This window comes from Chionomys nivalis, chromosome 3 (genome assembly GCF_950005125.1).
Source record: "Chionomys nivalis chromosome 3, mChiNiv1.1, whole genome shotgun sequence".
Classification (NCBI taxonomy): Eukaryota; Metazoa; Chordata; class Mammalia; order Rodentia; family Cricetidae; genus Chionomys; species Chionomys nivalis.
The window spans coordinates 76,568,707-76,595,108 of NC_080088.1; the positions used below are offsets into that span (position 1 = coordinate 76,568,707).

The following is a 26,402-nucleotide window of genomic DNA, read 5'->3' on the forward strand; positions in this document are numbered from 1 at the left end:
GCTAGAGCTATATAATAGAGAGCCCCTGTCTCAAAAATAAATAAATACTAAATAAATAAAAATAAAAAACCAACAAGGCTGGTTAGATGGCTCAGGGGTGAAAGAAGCCTGCTACTACAAGTTCAGTCCTTGGACCACACGAGGCAGGAAGAGAAAACCAATTCCTAAAAATCATCCTCTTACCTCCACATACACACCATAGCACATCACACACAGAAACACAGAGATGAATCTAAAAAGACAAAATTGGATGGTTAATGTAATAAAAATGATCATCCCATTACTCATTCCCATCTCCTATAGTGTGTTGTTGTAGCTCCTCCCTTTTTTTCTCAGAAAAGCAAAGGAGAGGCTAAGGATATAGCTTGGTGTAGAGTTCTTGTCTCACACGTGACAGGTTCCGTCCCAGCATTTAAAAAGGAAGGAAGGGAGGGAGGGAGGGAGGGAGGGAGGGAGGGAGGGAGGGAGGAAGGAAGGAAGGAAGGAAGGAAGGAAGGAAGGAAGGAAGGAAGGAAGGAGAGAGAAAAGAAACTAAAAGGAAAACCAAATATAAGTGTGGATTTAATGCCTGCATGCATAACTAGAAGAACCGTCTCCCACCCCTCAAGTGTGGCGCTTGGGAGTATCCCCAGGATCCTCCAGAACCCTATGCCAGCATGGAGGAACAACCCGAAACTGATTCAAAAATGAGGCTTCAATTCTCAGCCCCTGATTATTAGGGAAACTTAGAAACCCCAGTGTGAGAAGTTAAAAGCATCTCAGCCTGCATCACTACTTTCACTTAAAGACCCTGGCTTTGCTTTACAAAATTTGGGTACCTCTTAGAAGGCTGGTGTGGGGCCGGTTAATGTATGCTGTTAAATCTCTGCTTTCTTACCTCAACTCCTAGACCCTGAATGGCTCTTCAGTGAAGCTATCGTTCAAGCACGCAAATTTATTTTCTTCTTTTTCTCTGAAGGTTATAGGTTTTTTGTTTTTGTCTTCTTATACTTTATTTATTTCATATTTGTTTTTTTTTTTTTTTTTATTTTCAAGACAGGGTTTCTCTGTGGTTTTGGGGCCTGTCCTGGAACTAGCTCTTGTGGACCAGGCTGGTCTCGAACTCACAGAGATCCGCCTGCCTCTGCCTCCCGAGTGCTGGGATTAAAGGTGTGCGCCACCACCGCCCGGCTATTTATTTCATATTTGTATATGACTGTGGGCACATGGATGCCAGGCATGGAGCAGAGGTTCTAACCTAACTTGCAGGAGTCAGTCCTTTCCTTCTACCATTGGATCCCAGGGACCAAACTCAGTTGTGAGGCATGGAGGCAGAGACCTTTACCCAGATGGGTTTCTTTTATCATAAAAGTAAAAATAAAATCCCAGTTATTGTAGAGCCAAGGCAGAGGGATTGATATGAGTTTGAGATCAGCCTGAGCTACTCAAAACCCTGTCACAAAAAAATGAAAAAGGAGCTGGATAGATGGCACAGTGGTTCAGAGCACTTGCGCTCTTCAGAGGACTTGAATTTGGCTCCCAGCACCTACATAAAATAGCTTACAATCTCCTGGAACTCCAGCCTCAGGTGATATTCTGGCCTTGCAGGCACCTACACACACAGATGCATATAAATGTAAATGAAACTTTTTTTAAAAAAGAAAACAAGCCAACCCCCAAGAATGGCACAGAATATGCCAAAGGCAAAGAAACAAAGAATGCAGGTCTGAGGCTGAGCATGGTGGCACATGACTTTAATCCTAGCACTCAGAAGGCAGATGTTAATTTGCTCACTTCTCCCTTTAGTGTCCTTTGTACAGGCACACACATACACACACGTGCACAAACGGCCTTTACACAGCCTGTCATTGTGGTTGTGTTGCACCTGTTCCACTGTGTTATTCTCTTTTCCTAGTATATCGTTGTGTCTCTGCCACGCTGTGTGTGTAGTCACCTTCTGGCAGTGATGATGTGTCATCATGAAATAGGTATGCTTCCTGTTGATGAGGAACTCAGACTAGATCTATCTGAGTAGTGCAGCCAGCATGTATTAAGGGTCTTGGTTCATGTGACCTCAAGACGTGTCACTAAAGGTGTGCTTGCTGGATTGAGAAAGATAGGAATGTGGTGCTAGATGGTGTAAACCACCCTGTAGGAAGTTCAGGGGAGTTGTGCGCCTGTACACAGCAGAGATGCTGTCAGTTAAGCCAAACCAAAACAGTGCCAGAGCTCTGGTGGGAGGGTTAGGGTGTGCAAACGATACTCAAAGCTATTCCTCTTGTCAGGGTGCTGCGTTCTACAGATCCTGATCGCTTCCAGGTAATGTTCTGCTACTTTGAGGATAAAGCTATTCAGAAGGACAAATCTGGTAAGCTTATTATTATGGTACTCTCATGATAAATTGATAGGCAAAAGAAAGAATATTTCATATTTTCTATTCACATAGAGAAAATAGTTTTATGAAGTTACGTTCTCCATTGGAAATATCTTCATAAAATAGATAACCTTAAAAAATACTGCAAGGTAGGACCAGCAGCAGGTAGTGGTGGCACACATCTTTAATTCCAGCCCTCAGGCAGAGGCAGGCAGATCTCTGAGTTTGAGGCCAGCCTGGTCTACAGAACGAGTTCCAGGTCACACAGAGAAACTCTATTTAAAAAAAAAAAAGTAGGGGAGAAAAGGATAGCTCAGCAGGTAAAGGAACTTGCTGCTGCCAAACCCTACCGCATGAGCTTGAGTGCTCGGAGACTCCATAAATTGTCTTCTGACTTTACAATCCGTTTGCATAAGTGCACATGCATATAAAATAAATATGAAAGACTTCTGCTTTTTTATTTTTACTTTATTTATTTTTTGTTTTTTAAGACAGGGTTTCTCTGTGTAGCCCTGAGTATCCTGGAACTCACAGAGATCCACCTGCCTCTGCATCCCAAGGGCTGGAATTAAAGGTGTGCACCATCATCACCAGGCCTTCTTTTTTTTAACTTATTTTTATTTAATGTTTTGCCTGCATGTATGTTTGTGTGAGGGTGCCAAATCCCCTGGAACTAGAGTTACAGACCATGGTGAGCTGCCTTGTCAGTGCTGGGAATTGAATCCCAGTCCTCTGGAAGAGCAGCCAGTGCTCTTAACCACCGAGCCATCTCTCCAGCCTCCAAAGACTTTTTTAAAAATACTCCAGGGTGGCCTGGGATGTAGTTTAGCTGATAAAGTGCTTGCTTGGTGGGCATAAAGCCCTGTATTCAGTTCCCAGAACCACATACCTGGTATACTAGTATACACCGCCATCTCAGCACTTGGTCGTGGAAGCAGGAGGATCAGAAGTTCGAGATCATCCTCAGCTACATAAGGAGTTCAGGGGCAAGGCAGGATACTTGGAAAGCTGTCAAGGAGGTGGAGGTAGGTATCCAGGCTCCTTGGGAAGCCAAAGCAGGAAAATTGTGAATTCAAGGCAAGCCTGAATAACTTAGAAACCCCCAAACAGAAAGAGGGCTGGGAGACGTCTCAGTAGGTAAGAGTGCTTGCTAGAGTCTGACCTCAGATCCCAGCACTCGCGTATAAGCGAAATGGCTGTGCGCCCTTGACCTCAGTGTTGTAGGGCCAAGACAGCTGGGCTCCTGAAGCTCACTGGCTGGCCAGTCTAACCCAAATGACAGGCTTCAAGTTTAATGAAAGAACCTATCAGAAAACTTAGATAAATAGTGATAGAAGAAAACACCCAGTGCCTCCTCTGGTGTCTAACTGTGCACACTCAAAGCACGCCCCACACAGCTGTACAGACAAGCATACGTGACATATACACGAAGGGAGGGTACAGGAATATAACTCAATGGTAGAGGGCCACTGCCGCAAGGACCCAAAATAGGAGTACACTCTCTGTTCGAAAGTGCACCAGCATCCAGACATTGGTCTCTAATGTCTTCTGCTGAAAAGAGCCAGAGCTGCTCCGATGGTCCTTTATGGATCTGCAGCGTCTTTCTGTTGCCAGAGGCAGTTCTGCTTCTAAACAGCAAGAACAGGCTGAGAGGACCAAGGAACCAACTAGACGGACTCAGTGAACAAGTTGTCATATATTATTTTATCAAATATCATAATTTAGATGTAAATATATATAGCATTTTTATAATTTTACTTAATCGAAATGAGTTTACATTATAAAAGATATTCATCATAATGATGTTCTAAAAAGAATAAAGTTTAATACAAAGTGTAAAACAAAAATAGGGAGAGTACATTCGGAGGTATGTGTACTGTTGTTCCTTTTCTAAAATGGCATAGGATTTTCATAGAAGCTATACACATCTGCAGGCATGCTTTAAATCATGTCTGTATTACTCACATTACCTAGTACATTGTGAGTACCATGTAAATCCTCATACCATTTTCAGTATGGTTTTATGCTGAGTGCTCCCTGTGTGAATGTAGGTGCACCAAGTGCATTTATTTGGTTGGAGTTTTGCTCTCTCTCTCTCTCTCTCTCTCTCTCTCTCTCTCTCTCTCTCTCTCTCTTTCTCTCTCTCTCTCTTTCTCTCTCTCTGTTTTGTTTTGTTTTATTGGTTGGTTGGTTAGTTTTTGTTTTTATTTTTTGAGTCAGGGTTTCTCTACGTAGCCTTGGCTGTCCTGGAACATAATCTATAGACCAGACTGGCCTTGAACTCAGGTATCCAACTGTGTCTGCCTCCTGAGTGCTGAGATTAAAGTCATGTGCCACCATGCCTTGGTGGGTTTTGTTTTCTTTGAACATATAGCTCAAGTTGGGCTTCAACTTGTGACCCTACCTTGACCACTTGAGTACCAATATTATAGGAGGGTTTGCCATGACCAGCTCTAATACATGAAAGTCTTTGAACCTCATGTCAGTTTGGGGCTAGAGAGGTGGCTCAGCAGTTAGGAGAAACTACTGCTCTGTCAAAGGCTGGAGTTCAGATCCCTGTAACAACCCTCCAAGGAGACCAGTGCCACTCTGGCCTGTCTGGGCACCTGTACATACATGTGCAATAAACACAGACATGCACATAAATAAATCATTTTTACAGAAACAATTTTTTTAAGTTTCCAATTTTGGAGCGCTTCAGATTTTAACTTTTTTTTTTCTTAATGGTACCGAGGATTAAACCCAAAGCCTCACACATACAGGGCAAATACTCTACCACAGAGATACAGCCTCAGCTTGCATTTCACATATATATTTTTTGGGTTTTCTTTTCTTTTTGTTTTTTTTTTTTTTTTTTTTTTTCTCGAGACAGTATTTCTCTGTAGCTTTGGAGCCTGTCATAGAACTAGCTCTTGTAGGCCAGGCTGTTCTCGAACTCACAGAAATCCACCTGCCTCTGCCTCCTGAGTGCTGGGATTAAAGGCGTGCACCACCACCACCCACATTTCACATATTTTTTAATATACATTTGAATATATATACTTTTAAGACATGAGTCCATACTAATTATTGAATAAATATAAAATAGGGAAAGAGAAGCAACTCTTTCTTAAAGAACTCCAGGGGGCTGGAGAGATGGCTCAGAGGTTAAGAGCACTGGCTGCTCTTCCAGAGGTCCTGAGTTCAATTCCCAGCAACCACATGGTGGCTCACAACCATTTATGAGGAGATCTGGTGCCCTCTTCTGGTGTGCAGGCATACATGCAGGCAGAATGCTATATACATAATAAATAAATTTAAAAAAAAAAAAAAGAACTCCAGTTAATAAAAGTAGAAGCTTTAATCCCAGCACTCAAGAGGCAGAGCACAAGTGTTTCTCTGGAGTTCTAGGTCAACCTGCTCTACAGAGCAAGTTCCAGGACAGGCTTCAAAGCTACACAGAGAAACCCTGTCTCAGAAAAACTAAACAAAGTAGAAGAAATGGAGATAATAGAAAATCCTCATGAGCAGCCAAAACTAGCAAAATTTCGAAGAGAAATTAGGTAGCTATATAATTGCAAATATCTCCCCCAAAGACACATTATCTGTGGTGGCGGTGGTGGTGGTGGTGGTGGTGGCGGTGGTGGCGGTGGTGGCTGTAACTCGCTCACCACTCCTCTTCCGGAGTATCACTAAGTTCCTCGGCTCAGAGTGTAAGTTTTATAAGTATGAAAAGGGAATGTAGTTGCTGAGATCATGTGATGACAGTTGACATCAGAAATGATAAGAGCTATAGATATCATAGTTCCCTGATAGGATGAGAGGAGGAAAGCACAGAGCCAAGCATGATGCCAAACACCTGTAACCTAGCACCTACAAGTCTGAGGGAAGAGTATTGCCATGAGTTCAAGTCTAGCCTGGGCTACACATTGAGTAGCAAGTCTGTCAAACCATGTCTCAGGAAACCCAGAAGAGGAACTGGAGAGATGGCTCAGCAGTTAAGAGCACTGATTGCTCTTCCAGAGGACCCAGGTTCAATTCCAGCACACACATGGCAGCTAAAAACTGCCTGTAACTCCAAGATCTGACAAACATGCAGGCAAAACACTAATGCACATAAAATGAAAATAAATTATTTTTTAAAAATGAAAAGAAACCAGAAAAGAAAGGCATATCACCTCTGGTATTCCCTCTTAAGTTTCTCAGATCCTACCCTGAAGAGCAGGCATCAGATAGCTAAACTGAGGGACCATCTTTAAATCACCTGTGTCCTTAACATACCAAGATCATGAAGTCCAGGAATAGATTGAGGAACCAACACATTCTAAGAGACCAAGAGTTGTAAGCAAAGTCTGTATGGTGTCCAGGAACAGAAAGGGATGTGAATGGGAGAATTAGAAAAACCCAGGTAAATGCTGAAGTTCTGGTGATGGTGTCACACCAGTATCTGTTTCTAAGTTTTGACAAATGCAGGCTGGTTATGGCTGATGTAACTCTTCCAGTAAGCCGAGGAAAGTACAAAAGAACTTGGTAGTACTCTCCAAGTCTGTGAGTTTGTGGTTGTTTGTAACTTTGGTGACTGTACCTAATCCTGGGAACCACCATCTCATTTCAGGGATGATGCAGTGTGTCATCGCTGTAGCTGACAAAGTGTTTGATGCCTTCCTGAACATGATGGCAGATAAAGTAAGCGTCACCAGAGCGCCAGTGTGTGCCTGCTGGCGGCACACGGAAAGCCCTACGGTACCTCTCTTCTCACTCTAGGCTAAGACCAAGGAGAATGAAGAAGAGCTTGAGCGGCACGCCCAGTTTCTGTTGGTGAACTTCAACCACATCCACAAGAGGATAAGGAGAGTGGCTGACAAGTACCTGTCTGGTCTGGTGGATAAGTGAGTTTGGCTTCCCTCTAGTGCTTGTGTGTAAATGTTAGTAGTTTGGAACAGAGAAAAAGCATGGTTACATCATCAGTCCAGAAAATAACAGAGTCAGAAGAAACCTCAAGGCTGATGCAGCCTTCCCAAGAATGTCCTCAAGTTTGTTACAGCCTGCATTTTAGCCTAGAAACATACTCATTCTGGGCCATTGGTATTACCTAAAATAATTTGATAAGACCAAGTTTAGCATATCCTAATCCAGGATCTAGCTAGAAGTCCCAGGTAGAATAAGGCTCTTATGGGCTTCTGAGAACAAAAGCATTTCCCCACTTCTCTTACTGAGAGACAACACAGTCTTAGAACATGACAGTGTACTAAGACCTTTAGAAGGGAAGCTGGGGTAGCCTCTGAGGTGTAAATGCCCAATTAGCACACACACACCTTGTCTTCAGCTTCCCAAGACCATCCAGGGGTTCTAGAGACTCTCACAGAGGCTGCATGCAAGCAACCTTGTCCAAGCAGTTGCAGAATCTGAGGATAGGTCAAGAGCCAGCCAGAGACTGTGAGACCAAGCCTTGCTTGGTGCACATCTAAGTCAGGTCTCATATGAGATGAGACTGCACACAGGTAGTATCCTTCCAGTCTTAGGGCCATCATCCCATGACTGCTTTACTTCATTCCAATGTTCTTTTCTGTTGATGCCATAACATGAGAGGTACTGGGGAGCTACCATCAAAAACTAGAACTGTGGGGACTGGAGAGATGGCTCAGCAGTTAAAAGCACTGGGTGTTCTTCCATAGATCCTGAGTTCAATTCCCAGCAACCACATGGTGGCTCACAACCATCCATAGTGAGGTCTGGCACCCTCTTCTGGCCAGACATACATGTAGACCACAACACTGTATACATAATAAATGAATAAATCTTTTTTAGACTTATTTATTTATTATGTATACAATGTTCTCTCTGTGTGTATCCCTGCAGGCCAGAAGAGGGCACCAGACCTCATTACAGATGGTTGTGAGCCACCATGTGGTTGCTGGGAATTGAACTCAGGACGTTTGGAAGAGCAGGCAATGCTCTTAACCTCTGAGTCATCTCTCCAGCCCCTGAATAAATCTTTAAAAGCAAAACAAACTAGAGTTGCTTTGGCAAGGAGGTGTGTGTAGCATGTATTCGGCCTCAGGAGTAAGGTGGGCTGGCCAGAGAACATTTCTGACCAGGCTCCATACACCTCACTGTGGAGAGCCTAAGTGGATAGGTGCCATGTCTCCATGGGCTCATGCTGGTGCAGCGGAGGCATAGAGGCAGACAGTGTAGTTCCTAGAAAGTTCATCTCCTCAGTCCTGAGACCCCTTTTCTTGCTCTAGGTTTCCACACTTGCTCTGGAGTGGGACTGTGCTGAAGACCATGTTGGACATCCTGCAGACCCTGTCACTGTCACTAAGTGCTGTGAGTGTTGCAGTGGCGTGGATCTGCCTGACACATGAGCTGTCCACTCTGTGTACGATGTGCTCCTCCAGATACCCTGGCCTCACTTACCCACATTGTTCCCTGATGTCTCCCACTAGGCTTCAGCAAGTTTGGAGTCCATGTGGGGCATGTGGTGGGAAGGGGTAGCAGGCACATTGCTGCCTGAGTCACATGCTTGGCAGAAGCAGCCTCAGTGACTTAGGAGTCTGTATGTTTCCAGGATATTCACAAGGACCAACCTTACTACGACATTCCTGATGCCCCGTATCGGATTACGGTTCCTGACACATACGAAGCCCGAGAGGTAAGTCCTGCCTAGTCCTCTAGAATGAGGGGTTCCCTGGGAATGTCAAGACAGGTCCCCAAGCCCCCAGCATTTAGCAGTATGATGGGTTTTGGCACTGTCCCACCGCGGGAGGAGCTCCTGAATTCCCAAGCCTATCTGTGTTCCAGGCTTGTGCTTCTCACTGCGCTGTCCAGTCTCTGCAGCATTCATTCCTGCTTCAGCCACAAAGGCATTTCCAGCTGCGAGTCAGCTACAGCCCCTCAGAAGCACTGAGCAAGCGTAGTTTTCAGAGCTCAGCCCTCTGAAGCATGCCAGTTTTTCACTGGAGAACAGAATGGCAGACTCTAGCTTTGCCTTGCCTTTGGCAAGTGGGTAGAATAAATAGCCCCAGATGAGGAGGATGTCCTGGAAGGTGCTCCTCTCCCCGACGGAGTCTGACTTTGAGCCCCTGCAGAGGACTGAACCGGGGCCAGGCTCAGCATTCCTCCGCCTAGGGCAGGGTTGTGCCCTAACTTGGACCTCCCCAGTTGGAAAAGCTGTCAGTTGTTAGAATCCGGACACAGAGCCGGGCGGTGGTGGCGCACGCCTTTAATCCCAGCACTCGGGAGGCAGAGGCAGGCGGATCTCTGTGAGTTCGAGACCAGCCTGGTCTACAGAGCTAGTTCCAGGACAGGCTCCAAAGACACAGAGAAACCCTGTCTCGAAAAACCAAAAAAAAAAAAAAAAAAAAAAAAGAATCCGGACACAGTAATGTGGCACCTGTAGAGATTTTCTTACCATCTAGAACATGTCTTTCCCTTCAGTCCCTGACTTGCCCTGAGGTACACTGTTTATGTTGTAGCTTCTGCCACACAGCCTTATGCAAGAACCACAGACCATAGTCCAGTCAGAATTCCTATGCCCTGGAGCTTTGGTGTTGGTGCATGCGCACTGATAGAGCTTCCGTATCCATTCCCATACACTGTGTGGCTTAAAGAAAGAGACTTATTTCCTCACAGTTATGAGGATAAAAAGTCTAAGAACAAAGTATTGACAGGGGAGTGTTCTGAGATCACTCTGCTCACTGTGTTCCCATGTGATCCTCCCTCGGATGGTGGCGTTCCTCATATTTCCACATTTTATCTGTGCATAAGTTTACCATACCCTGCGTTAGGGCTCACCCCAATGGCCTTTCATCTGTGCATAACTTTACCATACACTGCGTTAGGGCTCACCCCAATGGCCTTTTAATGTAATCACCTCTTTCAAAGCCTGTCTCCAAGTGCAGTCTCATTCTTAGTTTCTGAGGATCAGTGCTTCAACGTAAGACTTTGGAAGGGACTCAGTTCAGCCTGTGACAGTCACAACAACCTACATAGGCTGACTTCAGGTTGTTCAACTTCCAGAGCATCGTGAAGGACTTTGCTGCACGCTGTGGGATGATCCTGCAGGAAGCCATGAAGTGGGCACCCACGGTCACTAAGTCCCACCTACAGGTACTTTCTCCAAATACCAAAAAAATAGTCAAAGTATAAACAACACTAGTAAAAAATAAAAAAAATAAAATAAAATAAACAACACTAGTGTGAATAAACAGAGACCAAGAACGTCGATCTGAAGCCCAAGAATAGTTGGTGCTCAGGGATCGTTCTGTTGGATGTGCCTTGCTTGTGGGGTGAGTATGCTTGTCAAGTTAGTGGGCTTGGGTCTGACCACCACACTAGGTAAGGTGCTAAGGTGGTTGGGGGATGGGGGGCATGGACAGTGCCATAAGCCAGCAGCAGGACCACCCAGGCTTGGTGGGGTATATGCACCTGAGGGAGGAGCCTTGATGGGCCCTGGTGAGCAGACAGAAGCAAAGATTGGAATGCCAGCGGAGCTCTGTCTAGGCTACATGCATAGATATAGCTGCATGTCTTCAAACTAAACTGCTGGCTTGCAAAGAGAACAAAAATGCCAGTTTCTAGAAGGGAAAATACTGTCTTAGAAGGAATAAAGATTTAAGGGAAAAAAACAAAAGGTACCACTAGAAGGGATCTGAGCTACCAGAGAGCGTGGGCCATTGAGTGAGACCTATGAATGGACCTCTGTAGGACTTTTCAAGGAGAGCTGAGTTTGTTTGGTTGGTTTTGCGGAGGAGGGGGGGTTTGTTGGTTGATTGGTTTGTGTTTTGAGACGAGTTTTCTCTGTGTGATGGCCCTGACTGTCCTGGAACTTGCTTTGTAGAACAGGCTGGCCTCGAACTCAGAGATCTGCCTGCTTATATCTCCGGAGTGCTGGGATTAAAGGTGTGAACCACCATACCTGGCTCAAGGGGAAGCAATTTAAGAAAATACTCCTCTTAGTGAAGCCCAGGAAGAATATAGCAGCTGGCTCTGAGAGACTTGGAGGCAGTTTGAAATGCATGGTTTGGCCGGGCGGTGGTGGTACACACCTTTAATCCCAGCACTCGGGAGGCAGAGGCAGGCGGATCTCTGTGAGTTCGAGGCCAGCCTGGTCTACAAGAGCTAGTTCCAGGACAGGAACCAAAAGCTACGGAGAAACCCTGTCTCAAACATCAAAAAAAAAAAAGAAAAGAAATGCATGGTTTGTGCGTAGGATCACTGTGAGGTTCCTCCTTCCACAGAGCTGTTAAGCAGGAAGGATTAAGTAATACTGGACCTAATGCGGGGAAGAGTTACACACAGAAAATGACAGATCCAGGCCTGGTTATATAAGGCCACCATTTACACCCTGTCATCTTAAATTTTGCCCCCTGGATTCTTGAGACTGGTTTTCCATCAAAGCATTAGTCGAGAAATCTGGTTTCCTTCATATCATGTAGAGGAAAAGAGCCATAGCTACTAAGGAAAGCAGGAAAGCAGGACTCCTTCAGTGCCCGAAGGCATCAGGAAACAAAAAAGGATTCAGTAGGTAAAGCTTCCTCCTGCCCTAGCAATGTGTCCACTAAACTTAGCCGTAAGAAGAAAACAGGCGGCCGGGCGGTGGTGGCGCACGCCTTTAATCCCAGCACTTGGGAGGCAGAGGCAGGCGGATCTCTGTGAGTTCGAGACCAGCCTGGTCTATAGAGCTAGTTCCAGGACAGGCTCCACAGCCACAGAGAAACCCTGTCTCGAAAAACCAAAAAAAAAAAAAAAAAAAAAAAAAAAAAAAAAAAAAAAAAAAAAGAAGAAAATAGGCTATAATAAGGCTTGGGAGGGTCATAATATCTCTACCAGGCATACTGTAATGTGGTCTCCAGCTTTCCCCATCTGCAGTCCATCCCTTCTGAGCCCTGACTTCATGGAGTGCTCATTGGCAACCTCACTGCCTGCCCCTCCTGTCCCCAGCTTCAGCCATCTCAAGTCTCCCTCAGAGCTCACCACAATGGCCCAGTCTCAGTGCAAATCTGAGTTTGTCTTTTACTTAACCGTTACTCAGTCCCCATCACCATAGTGTCCAGTCCAGGTGGACTTCCCCAGCTACAGAAATCCCTAACATGAATGTTGGTATTTTATGTGAATATGAATTCTTCTTTTTCCACTCCTGGGGTGATGAGGCCGTGCTGTCCCAAGATTGAAAAAAACTCTTCCCTTTTGCTCTTTCTCTGCCATGGATCCCTTTGCCCCAGTGCCCTCCTGCTCATCAGCACACGTGCTCACATACTTGATCTGGGATACCAGTGTCTATTACACACATTGCTCAGGAGCAGAGTACTGCAGGAGCAGAACTGAGATCTCTGTGTGGCCGCCATACAGCCTGCCTGTTCACAGCAGACCTGAGGCTGTGCAGCTTCTTCTCCAGCAGCTGGCAGAGCACTTGGCAGATGGCAGACTGTCAGTCAACAATGGTATTCATGTAGATCCTGACATTCCTGCCACTCAGAGATCAGAGGGCATCCTCAATCAGCAAGGGGCTCGACTTACTGGTGTCAGGTCCCACAGCTGCAGGGCAGGGCAGAATCAGCCCTGAAACCTGGAGTCTGACCTGCTGCTTTCTTTATATTTTTAGAGTTTTCCTTTCCATTAAGTGAAGTAGCTTGTTTTCTCCATTTCAGGAGTATCTGAATAAGCATCAGAACTGGGTGTCCGGACTGTCCCAGCACACAGGATTAGCCATGGCCACTGAGAGCATCCTTCACTTTGCTGGCTACAACAAGCAGAACACGACTCTTGGAGTATGTGCGAATATCCTATGAAACAGCCCCTAACCTTGGAGAGCAATATTATAGGGTGAAGGACTCAGCCCATATATAGACTCTGATGAAGGCCCCCGACACCCATATTCCACACATTTGTAGGGTACATGGGATAGCTGTTGATGAATAGGAATTTGACGAGGTTCCAAAAGAGGTAGCCATCCATACAGATATTTACCCATTGTGCTTAAGTTTTGAAATATATACTATTTTACAGGTAACACTTGGTACATTGATGAAATCTGACTTTCTAAGTCTAGAGAGAGAGAAGGAACTGGCCTCAGACACACATAGCATTATATCATAGTCACGTTTGTCTGGAGCGGTGCTTCTTAGCCTTCCTAGTGCTGCAACCCTTTAATACAGTTTCTCATGTTGTGACCCCAGCCATAAAATTTCTTCATTGCTCCTTCATAACTGTAGTTTTGCTACTATTATGAATCGTAATGTAAATATCTGATATGCGGGATGTCTGATGTGGCCCTTAGAGAGGTCACAACTCAGAGGTTGAGAACTGCATGTCTGGACCATTTGCTGGACTTCTCATGATTCTGTTTCCTGAACACATGTTAAAATGCACACGTGTGCCCCAGCTTCAGCTTGTTTTGTTTAAGATACATTTAGATTCAGATGCAGTAGTTTAGCCAGGCAGTGGTGGCACACACCTTTAATCCCAGCACTCGGGAGGCAGAGGCAGGCGGATCTCTGTGAGTTTGAGGCCATCCTGGTCTACAAGGGCTGGTTCCAAGACAGACTCCAGAGCTGTGGAGAGATCCTGTCTTGAAAAACCAAAAAGAAAAAAAGAAAGAAAGAAAATCAAATGCAGTAGTTTGAGTTAAATTAGGCCCAAAGTTTAAATCAGGATCAGACAGTAACCCTTGGTGATGATGGCCTTGTAGATTGCAGCTGTGTTTACTCTAGCCCTCGTCCCCTGACACTTAGTCAGTCTGAACCCAGTGATCAACCCTCTGCATGGGCTGTGGATGGGCTGTGGAATGTGCTATGTGGAGGGACAGTGGTGAGGCACCCAAGAAAGGGAAGGTCTTCACCCCCCAGACAAAAAAGGGGAACTTGGTACAAGGCCTAAGGCCTTCTGGCCTATGTGTGGCTGAGGCAGTAAGATGAAAGATGGAGCTCTTTCATCATGGGGTTTGTACCGTGAAATTACTAGATTTACGATGTGACCAGTTGAACCATGCACAGCTAGCTGTCAGTAGTCTTCCTACTCTAACCCAACACAGTAGGATTGTCGTTCTATATTCAACCTTCCTCAGCCTGAGAGGTTCCCTAGAATTTTAGGGTCTCTCTATTTAGGCTCCCCCATGGCACTTGGAGAGGGCAGCACTTACAAGCTGAGTGCTCTTTTCTAGGCACTAGCCAGCCAGCTTGCAATAGACCTGTTCTGCTGGAAAGAGCTTCTTTGTCCTCAGAAAGCTGTAGGTTACAAGTAAAGAGAAGACTCTTGTCTTTGTGTTGGTGGCAGTGTCTCATGAAGCTGGTCAGGATCTTGCTTTGTAGCCCAGGCTGGCTCCTGAGTTCTGAGACTAAAGGTGTGCACCACTGCGTCCAGCTTAGTAGACTGTTGATATAGAAAGGGTGCTTTTGTTCTGTGTTTGATGGTTGGTTGTGCTTGAGATCCTAAGATGCCTCTGTTCTATTGTCCCCAGCTCCACATTCTCAGTGGCATCTGTCATCACACACAGATGTGGGGAGGCCAGCATGGGCTGTTTCACTTAGTTACTCTTCACCTTATTATGTGCTGGGTGGTAGTGGCACACCTTTAATCCCAGCACTCAGGAAGCAGAAGCAGGAGGATTTCTGTGAGTTCAAGGCTAGCTGGATCTACAGAGTGAGTTCCAGGACAGCTGTGCTACACAGAGAAACCAAGTCTTGAAAAATAATTTTTAAGGATTTATTTATTTTTAATTTTATGTGTTCAGGTTTGCCTACATGTGTATCTATGCACCACATATGTGCAGTGTCCTCAGAGACCAGAAGATGGCGTCAGATACCCTGTAACTAGAGTTACAGACAGCTGTGAGCCACCATGTGGTGCTTGGAGTTGAATCCAGGTCCTTTGGAAGAGTGGGCAGCTTTTGCAGCTGAGCTATCTCTTCAGCTCCCACCTTACTTTTTGAGGCAGGGTCTGTCACTTGGCCTCAGGTTACAAACACACACCTTTTTATATGAGTTCTGGAACCTGAGACCTCATGCTAACATGACAGTCACTTGAATGACTTAGCCGTCCCTCCAGCTGCCACATCAAATGATGTCATATCATTGACAGGAAATGGATGCAACTGGAGATGATCTTACCAGAAAGATGAAGCAGCATCAGAAAAACAAACACCATAGGGTTTTTCTCATCTGCTGCTCCAGGAGCTGCTGTAAACACATGAGACTGTGTAACGTGACATGGAAGTAGAAGTAAATGTCCAGGGGAGCAAAGGGACTGGGGGAGGGGAGGAGCAAGAGAGACGGGGAGGAAACAGATGTCCTACCTGGAGAATATACTTGCGTGGAAACTGAAAAATTAAGTTTTATCAAGGTGGTGGTGGCACATGCCTTTAATCCCAGCACTCTGAAGGCAGAGGCAGGTGAATCTCTGTGAGTTTAAGGCCACCATAGTCTACAGAGTGAGTTCCAGGACAGCCAGGGCTACACAGAGAAACCCTGTCTCAACAAACAAAAATAAAAAAGAATATTTTAGTTTTTTATTTAGTTTTTTCCTGAGGTTTATAGTCTCTAGCTAGTGCTCTCGAATCTTATGTTAGCTTGCAGGTGCTGAAGACAAATAGTCTTCCTACCTGGTTTACCAAGCTAAGCATGAGGAAAAGACTAAGTTTCACCATCTAAAATAATTCTCTGTACTTGTCTGTAGGCAACTCAGCTAACTGAACGGCCAGCCTGTGTGAAGAAAGATTACTCCAACTTCATGGCATCGTTGAACTTGCGCAACCGCTATGCGGGCGAGGTACTTCTTGTGTCAGAGGCTGTTCTGAGCATCTTGATTTGATGCCACTTGGCTCTTTCACAGTGGAACATGAGTGAGGGATGTGTATGATAGGGAATTTCCCAATTCAGGTGACTTGAGGAACCTGGATACAAGCAAAATCAGAACATTCTGGTACACTTATGACAGTTATTAAGCACCTCTGCAAGAAAGTGATTTCATGTGGACACACTCGGGCGTGCCAAGGCATTCTGTTTAGTGGTAGCAAGCATGGGCTGTGTGTCATGCATTCTCTGAACACTGATAAGATATACATACCAATATTCTAGTCTTACAGGTAAAGAAACAGAGGCTCCTGAGACTAAATAACTTGCCAAAGGTAGGCTCAGGAACCATACCTGCTGACTCCACCGAGGGCTTCCAGTCACACCAGAGTTATTCCAGGCTAACGCTGGAGGTGGAGACAGAGTTTATCAGAGTAATGTCTGGGAGTTGGCTCACCTCCCCTGAATACCCTGCTTTTAGCTTAACCCAATGGCTGCTCTTCTTGAGTGAGCCTTAGTGCATAGGCTTAGTTTTTGGGAAGAGTCCTATCTTCTATATAGCCAAGTATATGAATAATAAAGTAACACCCTCTGGTGGGAAAATTATGTATGAAAAGTAGTGAAGCTAATTTTGTTGTTTGAGTCATATCAAATCTGAGATAAGTTTATTTATCTAACTTAATGTTCCTATGCCCTGTCCAGGCTTAGCACTGTGTACAATGATGAGTATGTGTCTCCACCTTCAAGGAACAGAGTTGGTGAAAACACTAACATAAATCTTGAAGAGATGCTAATGACAGCAGCATCATTGAACTAAGCAGCATCATTTGGGACAGTGAGCTCGGTCAGCTGGTAGCCAGGGCCTCACTCGTGGTCCTGGCTTTCTGGCAGAGCTGCTGATAAATATACTTCTCCACAGGTACATGGAATGATTCGGTTCTCGGGGGCCACAGGTCTAAAGTCTAACCTGCACAAAATGATGGTCCAGGATCTGATTACAGCTTTGGACCACAATAATCCTCAGCACTATACGCAGGCCATGTTCAAGCTGACCGCAATGCTCATTAGCAGCAAAGGTAACACACAGAATCCGCGGGGTGCTGGGTTCATGTCTAAGTGGATGTTTGCTTAGGAGTCCTTGATAACCTGGAATGCTGTCAGAGAAAGAGCCGAGTGCTGCTAGTGGAAACACTTGCATCTCTGATGAGCCAGCAGCAAATAAAAGGCACTGTTGGCCCCAGCTAGTGCTGGCTCCCACATCAGCCTTGAGAAGCCATGTTCAGGCCCAGCCAGAATCAGGAGCCTTTGACTAACTTGTGTTTGGTTCCAGATTGTGACCCGCAGCTGCTCCATCACCTGTGTTGGGGTCCCCTCCGGATGTTCAATGAGCACGGCATGGAGACTGCGCTGGCCTGCTGGGAGTGGCTGCTGGCTGGCAAGAATGGAGTGGAAGTGCCTGTAAGAGACTGCGCCCAGCTTAGCTCTGTGGGTGGGTGGGCTGAGAGGCGGTGTGTGTGATAAAAGGTATGATGATGGAGTGGTGTTTATAGAGCCTAACTATGGAAGGCTCAGGATGGAAAGCAGTCTCTGTGGTGAGACCAGCAGGCTGTCTGTTACATGTCCATTGATGCCGCAGCTGACTGGGAGCAGTTGCTTTCTTGACTAATTGCAGGATCAGCCACCTTATCCTGGGTCTGTTTCTCTAGATTTACTACTTCATGGAGCCTCTAGACAAGATTATACATGTTGAGTATAGCTTTTTTGAAATGCTTGCTACTGAAGCTATTTCAGATTTTGGATTTTTTTTCTTCAGATTTCAGAATATTTGAATATTTGCAATTAGACAATAAAATATATTTTATGGAACACAAGTCCCATATGCAAGATATATGTTCATGTATATGTCATGTATATCTTTTGTAACCTAAAGAAAACATTTTGCAATATTTTTGTAATTTTTTTATTTTGTATGTATAGTTATTTTGTCTGCACATATGTCTGTGCACCTCATGTGTGCCTAGTACCTGAGGAGGTCAAAAGAAGGCATCAGATCTCCTCAGACTGAAGTTAGAGATGGCTGGGTGCATGGAACAGAACCAAGGTTCTCTCCAATAGCAACATCTCCCCAGCCCCACCTGCATGCATTATTTTTAATGTACCTACTTGGTTTTGAGGCAAGGTCTCACTTCCCCACTGTGTCAGGCTTCTCCTGCACAGTTTGTAGCGCCACACCCCTCTAGAGGCAGAGAATCAGGACTGATTCAGCGTCATAGGACAGAGCAGTGTTCGTGACCACTATTGTCAACCCTCACATTGTATCTTGGATTCCAGGTGCTCTTGAGTGTCTGAACTTGCAGTCTGTATTTAGAGTGGGTTATTTGAGCACCTAAGGAGCCTTAGTGGCAAACAAGGTGGAACACAAACCTCACATAATACCTGTCCCAGGCTGTGGGTCCTGAAAGCACCCATGGTGGGATCTAACTTCTTCTCAGGGACTCCTTCCAAGAGACGCTTCATGACTAGGTGTGGTGGTGCACACCGTTGATCCCATCGCTCTGGAAGTAGAAGCAGGTGGATCTCTGTGAGTTCAAGATTAGCCTGGTCTATATAACAAGTTTCAGGCCAGCCAGGACTACACAGTAAAATCATGTCTTTAAAAAGAGAAAGAAAGCCAGGCGGTGGTGGTACACACCTTTAATCCCAGCAGGAAGTAGAGACAGCCGGATATCTGTGAGTTCAAGGCCAGCCTGGTCTACAAGAGCTAGTTCCAGGACAGGCTCCAAAGGCTACAGAGAAACCCTGTCTTGAAAAACCAAAGAGAGAAAGAGAGAGAGAGAGAGAGAGAGAGAGAGAGAGAGAGAGAGAGAGAGAGAGAGAGAGAGAGAGAGAGAAAGAGGAGATGGACCCAGCAGGACTGTTCAACATATGTATCCTAACGTCCCTTTGCCTGCCAGGACAGTCTCACCTACAAAACTGCCAGAATCTCCATTCCTGGCACTGCCAGTCTTAAGTGGTATTCTAGTCACCTGACACCAAGTCCCACAAAGTTAGCTGATGAGCACCCCAACTGACAGTCAGGGTCAACTTCAGCTGGGCCTGGTAGCCTAAGTTCATAGTTCAGCTAACTGTTCAAGAAACTGAGTCAGGAAGATCCAAAATTCAAGCTCCACCTGACAGACTTCCTGAGACCCTGTCTCAAAACTTGGAAAGGGGCTGGAGAAATGCTCAGCAGTCCAGAGCACCTGACATTCTCACAGAGGACCTGGGTTCAGTCTCCAGGACCCACATGTACATGACGCCCACACATGTAGGCAAAGTACTCATACACCTATTTTTTTTTTAATTTAGTTAGTGGGGAAAACCAGTTCTAGGTATATAGCTCAGAAGAAGAGCACTTACCTGCAAGTTCCAGTATTACAAAAGGCCTGAACTACAGAGCCCCAGTTGCTTCCCATTTTGACCACCTCATTATAGTCAATACCATAGCTACCTTATCTCTGCGTGGACCAGACGCCTCACAGACACCTTAGAGCTCCTTTCCACACTTCCTACAAATGGCCCACCAAATATTCTACTAGCTTTATCTTTTTACCTTTAAGAAGTAGATCCAGAATTTAGTCACATCCCAGCATTTCAGCTACTCCTGGGGCCCTGGCCTCCTTTGTCTCTCCCCTGACCTTAAAGCAGCCCCAGTGTGTTAGGTTTTTTTTTTTTTTTGTTTTTTGTTTTTTGTTTTTTTTTTTTGCTTCAGGTTATGATGAAAACCCTTGGCTAAAAGCAACTTATGGAAGAAAGAGTTTATTTTGGCTGTGGTTCCAGAGTGTGAGTCTATAAGTGGCAGAGTCATGGCAGCAGGATGTCAGAGCAGGCAGCTGAGAGCTCAGAGCTGATTTCTCCAACACAAAGCAATAAGAGTTCACTAGAAGTGGATCAAGGCTATAAACTCTCAAAGTCCACCCAGTCACACCTCTAATGGTTCCATAACATCCCCTAAACTGTGCTACCCACTGGAGACCAAGTGTTCAAATACCTGAGACTATGGGGGCATTCTCGCTGAACCACCATACTTTTCTATTGCTGTGATAAAACACTATCGAGGCAATGTATAAAAGGAAGAGTTTATTTGGGACTCGTGGTTCCATGGGGTTAGAGTTCATGATGGCAGAGTGGAGTAGTAGTCTGCAGATCGCTGGAGGAGCGGCTGAGTGCGGACATCTCAAACCACAAGCAGGAAATAGAAAGCTAGCCCTAAAAGGCAGAGTCTTAAAACCTCAAAGCCCTCCAGCAAGGACACACCTCCTGCACCTTCTGAAACAGCCACTAACTGGAGCCAAGCATTCAAATGCCTAAGTCACATGGGGACATCTTCTTCAAACTACCACAGTGATCTCCCTGCCTCCATACTTCCCTCTGTGTGCAATAGGAGCATGCCAGAAAAACCTGACTGCATTGAATCTCTCTGGTTCCCAGACCCATCGATCCTCTCCCACCAACCTTATCTAGACTGACAAACTTGTCCTCTGACCTCAGACTCCACTTGCCACCTACCTTTGTCCCTTTCTGTCTACTCACGTGCTCTGCTGTAGCTGTGCTGGGTCCTGTTGCTCCTGCTCTTGCAGAATGGTTCCTGCCTAGTGCATGTCCTCTCCTCTCCTTAGATGAACATGTCACCGCTGGCCATCTCCAGGCCTTGTGTCCAGTGTTCCCTGCCATCCCACCAGCATTCCCTGGCTACCCTGCCTGCACATTCTCCCTCCATGCTCCGTACTGCTGCTTTCTCAGGCTTACTATCCTCTGCCTCCTGCTTACTTCTTGGACTGTGTGCATTTGTTTGTTCCCAGAGACTGGGAGGCCCTGGCACAGAAGTGGATTTAGACAGATGAGTGAGAGTCTGGCCTCTGCTTGGCTCCTTGGCCCCATCAGTTCTGGGTTCCCTATACTAACAGTAGTGAGAGGCCAGTGTCCAAGAGAAGCCACTGGCAGGTGTAGTTCCTTGACATTCTTGGGTTCCCACCTATGACAGTGCTATCCTTAACACGAGTGGCCATGTATGCTTTTGGCAGCAGGAGGAAAAGGAAGTAAAGAAGTGAGGTGCTGGGATTTTTTGTTTGTTTGTTTGTTTGTTTGTTTGTTTGTTTGAGATAGGGTTTCTTTGTGTAGCCCTGGCTGTCCTGGAACTCTGTAGACCAGGCTGACCTCAAACTTACAGAGATCCTCCTGCCTCTGCCTCCTGAGTGCTGGGGTTAAAAGGCGTGCGCCACCACCGCCCGGCTGTGTCTGTTTTGAAGAAAGCACCTCGTTCTGTAGCGGTAGTTGTTCTGAGACTCGCACTGTGCCCAGGCCAGACCTGAACTCATTGCTGTCCTCCTGCCTCAGAGTCTTGTGTGATGGGACCATACGCACGAGCTGCCACATTGAGCTTTATGCAGTAAATCAAAGGCAAGTGGCCCGTTCTGTTTTCCGGAGGGGCTGACACTGCCTTCTCACTTGCAGTTTATGCGGGAGATGGCAGGAGCCTGGCACATGACAGTGGAGCAGAAGTCCGGCCTCTTTTCTGCTGAAACAAAGGAAGCAGACCCCCTGGCGGCATCAGAAGCAAGTCAGCCTAGACCGTGTCCCCCTGATGTGACGCCCCATTACATCTGGATCGATGTACGTGCCTACCAAACTCTGCTGTGCTTTGTACGGTCAGCCTCGGGGACACCTGCAGTAGGTTGGCATAGCAGCCAGCCTAGGGGTCCTGACCTGAGAGAAAGGGTGCCCTTTAGACCCCCTCCTCTGGTTCTCCCTGCCTTCCTGTCACCAGAACCCTCTTACTAGCTGCTCTCACTAGCACTGGGTTGAGACTGGCCCACACTAACTTATACAACCTGCATCCCTTCTTATCTAGTTCCTGGTGCAACGGTTTGAGATTGCCAAGTACTGTAGCTCTGACCAGGTGGAGATCTTCTCAAGCCTGCTGCAGCGCTCCATGTCCCTGAATATTGGTGGAGCAAAGGGGAGCATGAACAGGCATGTGGCAGCCATCGGACCACGTTTCAAGTGAGGACTCTCTTTCTCTGGGGGCATCTGGGTGTCTTATTACTGGCATGTGGGGCATGTGTGTAACATATGAATCATGATGTGGGTGGGTGGAGTGTCCTGTGATGCTTCTGTGCAATATAGAGTAAATCTTATGGCACTGTTATCAGGAGGAACACGTAGAAGACATGAGACCATGAGCCTGTGGCTGGCCAAAAGCCTCTTCAACCCCTGTTCCTCTAGTCCAGTCTTTCTCACTAGAACATGGACTCTGCTATCATCTGTGAGGGGCCCATGGCTAGTGGCTAGTACCAGTGTGATTGTCTTCCCAGACATGGTAGGGGCTCTCTGTCTGCCTTTTCCCTGAACTCCAGACCGTGACCCCATCACCCCTGACTACCATTAGAACTGCAGACCGTGTCCCCATGATCACTGACCACCATTAGAACTCCAGACCGTGACCCCATGATCACTGACCACCATTAGAACTCCAGACCGTGACCCGATGGCCACTGACCACCCATTAGAACTGCAGACCGTGACCCCATGACCACTGACCACCCATTAGAACCACACTCCTCAAACCAACTACAAAGAAGGGCCAGTCCTCTTGTTAGTGTCCACTCTGCCACTGACCTATACTTTTCTTTTTTTTTTTCCCCTTTTTTTTTTTGGTTTTTCGAGACAGGGTTTCACTGTGGTTTTGGAGCCTGTCCTGGAACTAGCTCTTGTAGACCAGGCTGGTCTCGAACTCACAGAGATCCGCCTGCCTCTGCCTCCCAAGTGCTGGGATTAAAGGCGTGCGCCACCACCGCCCGGCTGACCTATACTTTTCTACAGTGCAATAGAAACAAGTTACTAGAAAGTGATTCCTCCTGGTCCTTTTCAGGAGCGGGTAGCTGTCATAGACTTCCTCCGTCTGCCTCCACCACCACACTGGATCAGCTGGCCTCATAGATTCACTCAGAAAAGTCACCATTTGCAGTTTGCCCTCCTTTCCTCTGCCTTCCTGTGTAGCCACATATGTTTGGCTCCCTTGTAATGGTGGGTCTGATTGCTCTTGTTTCCTTTTCTATCCAAAGCCACTTGGAGTAGATCAAGGCCATCTACTAGGACTCATTGGCTGCATAGGTAGCATCTATGCCTTTGGCTGGTGCAAACCACCTCTGGGGTATCCACAAGGTTTCTCTGTGGCTTTGGAGCCTGTCCTGGAACTAGCTCTTGTAGACCAGGCTGGTCTCGAACTCACAGAGATCTGCCTGCCTCTGCCTCCCGAGTGCTGGGATTAAAGGCGTGTGCCACCACCGCCCGGCTACTCTACCCTTCTTGCACCATGCCTTAGCCCAGCCTTACTATCCACAATGCCTCTAGAGCCTCTTATGCCTGGATCCAGGTCACCCTGATTGCTACATGTGAAGATGCTTGTTCCACAGGGCCCGTATCACTGTCAGGCTATAGCTGCAATCTGTCCCTCAAGAAGAACTCACCTGAACCTGTTTGTGGGATTTTTGTGGTGTTTCACTGTGCAGAGATCTTTTTATTTATTCTGGGACAGTGGTGGCACATGCCTTTAATCCCAGAACTAGGTAGGCAGAGGTAGGCAGATCTCTGTGAGTTCAAGGCCAGCCTGTTCTACAAGAGCTAGTTCCATGACAGGATCTCCAAAGCTACAAAGAAACCTTGTCTCGAGAAAAAAAAAAAAAAGATTTTATGTATACCAGTGCTCTATCTACATGCACACCTTTATACCAGAAAAGGGCATCAGATTTCACTACAAATGGTTGTGAGCCACCATGTGGTTGCTGGGAATTGAACTCAGGACCTCTGGAAGCATAGCCAATGCTCCTAACTTCTGAGCCACCTCTCCAGCCCTGTGCAGAGATCTTGTGTCTTACCCAGCAACTTGACTCCTGATCTCCACCCAAGGGTTCTAAGCTCTCCACAGACAGGAGCAGAAATGCCCTCCACCTATGCCTCACATCAGCCTCCCCCTCTGGATGGAATTAAACATTCTGCTGCTGTAGCACTGTCCCAATGGGGACTAAGCTGCAGACTGCTTATGAGACTCATAAGGCTGGACACTGGTAGTACACGCCTTAATCCCAGCACTCAGGAGGTAGAGGCAGGCAGATTTCTGAGTTCGAGGCCAGCCTGGTCTACAGAGGGAGTTCCAAGACAGCCAGGACTACATAGAGAAACCTTGTCTCAGGAAGGGTGGAAAAGTCTTTCCATATCGACTTTATGCAATGCTAGGGCTGGAACTTGGCACTGGACATGCTAGGCATGCACTCTACAAACCGGGCCCCATCCACAACCCTCTCACTTGGAGCTCTTTTACCTGCAGGTTTTTATGTGGTTCAGGGCCTTACTCTGCCACACAAGTGTGAGGCTAATGAGCTACATCTTAGTGTAGAAGAACTTTTATTTTAATTAACTAATTATTTTTACTTTAGGCCTTTACTGAATTTTTTTTGTTCTGTTTCTGTTTTTCAAGACTAAGTTTCTCTTTGTAGCTCTGGCTATCCTGGAACTCACTCTGTAGACCAGACTAGCTTCAAACTCAGAGATATGCCTGCCTCTGTCTCCCAAGTGCTAGAATTAAAGGCATATGCCACCATCTTTAAAAAAAAAAAAAAAAAAAAACATTGTAATCTTGATACCTAAAAGACATAGGCAAGAGGATCAGAAATTCAGATTTATCTTCATACTCCAAAAGAGTATTGAAGGCCAGCTTGTAACATCTGAGACTGTCTCAGGGAGACAGAGAACACAACTAAGTGACCACACCCTGGCTGTAATGTTTCTGGGCTCTATATGCAGGGGCCCTGGGGTTTGCTTGGGGCTCAGCCCTTGGCTAGGGCTTCAACCTTTGGCTCTTTTCCAGACTGCTGACCCTGGGCCTGTCCCTCCTACATGCTGATGTGGTTCCAAATGCAACTATTCGAAACGTGCTTCGAGAGAAGATCTACTCAACGGCCTTTGACTATTTCAGGTATCATCTCAAGCTGTGTTGTGCATGTGCCCAAAAGTAGCTGCAGTCCAACTTAGAGCACCCTTGTCCTCTAGGAAGTTACTTATGTAAGGACATCCTCTGCCTGGTTCATGCTTATCATCCTCATTCTTTAATCCTTGGATGACCAGACTGGAATATCTTCAGCCATGTGTACCCAGGTGCCCAAGGGAATACATGCAGATTTTCCCTTAAGTTCAGTTAATTTAAGAGCTTGGGGGCAGGGGGCTGCAGAGATGGCTCAGAGGTTAAGAGCACTGACTGCTCTTCAGAGGTCCTGAATTCAATTCCCAGCAACCATATGGTGACTCACAACCATCTGTAATGAGATCTGGTGTCCTCTTCTGGCCTGCAGGCATAAATGCAGACAGACCACTGTATACATAATAAATAAATAAACCTTTAGGGGGCTGGAAAGATGGCTCAGAGGTTAAGAGCACTGGCTACTCTTCCAGAGGTCCTGAGTTCAATTCCCAGCAACCACATAGTGGCTCACAACCATCTGTACTGAGATCTGGCGCCCTCCTCTGGCGTGCGGGCATACATCGAGGCAGAATGTTGTATACATAATAAATAAATCTTTAATAAATAAATAAATAAATCTTTATTGAGAGAGAGAGAGAGAGAAAGAGAGAGAGAGAGAGAGAGAGAGAGATTGGGGCAGGGGCTCAGGAAGCCCTGATCCTGAGGCTCTATAGATGTTAAAATTAGCTGGGCGATGGTGGCGCACGCCTTTAATCCCAGCACTCGGGAGGCAGAGGCAGGCGGATCTCTGTGAGTTCGAGACCAGCCTGGTCTACAAGAGCTAGTTCCAGGACAGGCTCCAAAGCCACAGAGAAACCCTGTCTCGAAAAACCAAAAAAAAAAAAAAAAAAAAAAAAGAAAAAAAAAAGAAAAAAAAAAATAAGATGTTAAAATTAAAACCTTCCTTTTTATTTAGACAGAAAAGGGGAGATGATGAAGGATGTTCTTCTGTATATGTGATGCTTTTATTGGTTAATGAATAAAGCTTTTTAGGCCAATGGCTTAGCAGAGTAAAGTCAGGCAGGAAATCTGAACAAAGATATATAGAGAGAGTAGGCAGAATCAGAGAGGTGCCATATAACTGCCAAAGGAGAAAGACGCTGGAACCTTACTGGTAGGCCACAGCCTCACGGTGATACATAGATTAATAAAAATAGGTTAATTTAAGATGTAAGAGCTAGATAGAAATATCCCTAAGCCATTGGCCAAACAATGTTGTAATTAATAT

At 46.1% G+C, this 26,402-nt stretch overlaps 1 protein-coding gene across 1 annotated transcript in view; it reads left to right on the plus strand.

Moving 5' to 3' along the window:
- The window catches only part of Pi4ka (phosphatidylinositol 4-kinase alpha), a 137,621-nt gene that overhangs the window by 89,320 nt on the left and 21,899 nt on the right, over positions 1-26,402 (plus strand). The window contains exons 23-35 of the mRNA XM_057764479.1: positions 2,265-2,347; positions 6,948-7,018; positions 7,097-7,221; positions 8,578-8,659; positions 8,901-8,984; positions 10,352-10,441; positions 12,982-13,101; positions 16,004-16,096; positions 17,039-17,195; positions 17,450-17,577; positions 21,613-21,771; positions 22,010-22,161; positions 25,025-25,132. Coding sequence (XP_057620462.1) covers positions 2,265-2,347; positions 6,948-7,018; positions 7,097-7,221; positions 8,578-8,659; positions 8,901-8,984; positions 10,352-10,441; positions 12,982-13,101; positions 16,004-16,096; positions 17,039-17,195; positions 17,450-17,577; positions 21,613-21,771; positions 22,010-22,161; positions 25,025-25,132 — 1,452 coding nt within the window. The remainder of the gene's footprint in view (positions 1-2,264; positions 2,348-6,947; positions 7,019-7,096; positions 7,222-8,577; positions 8,660-8,900; positions 8,985-10,351; positions 10,442-12,981; positions 13,102-16,003; positions 16,097-17,038; positions 17,196-17,449; positions 17,578-21,612; positions 21,772-22,009; positions 22,162-25,024; positions 25,133-26,402) is intronic.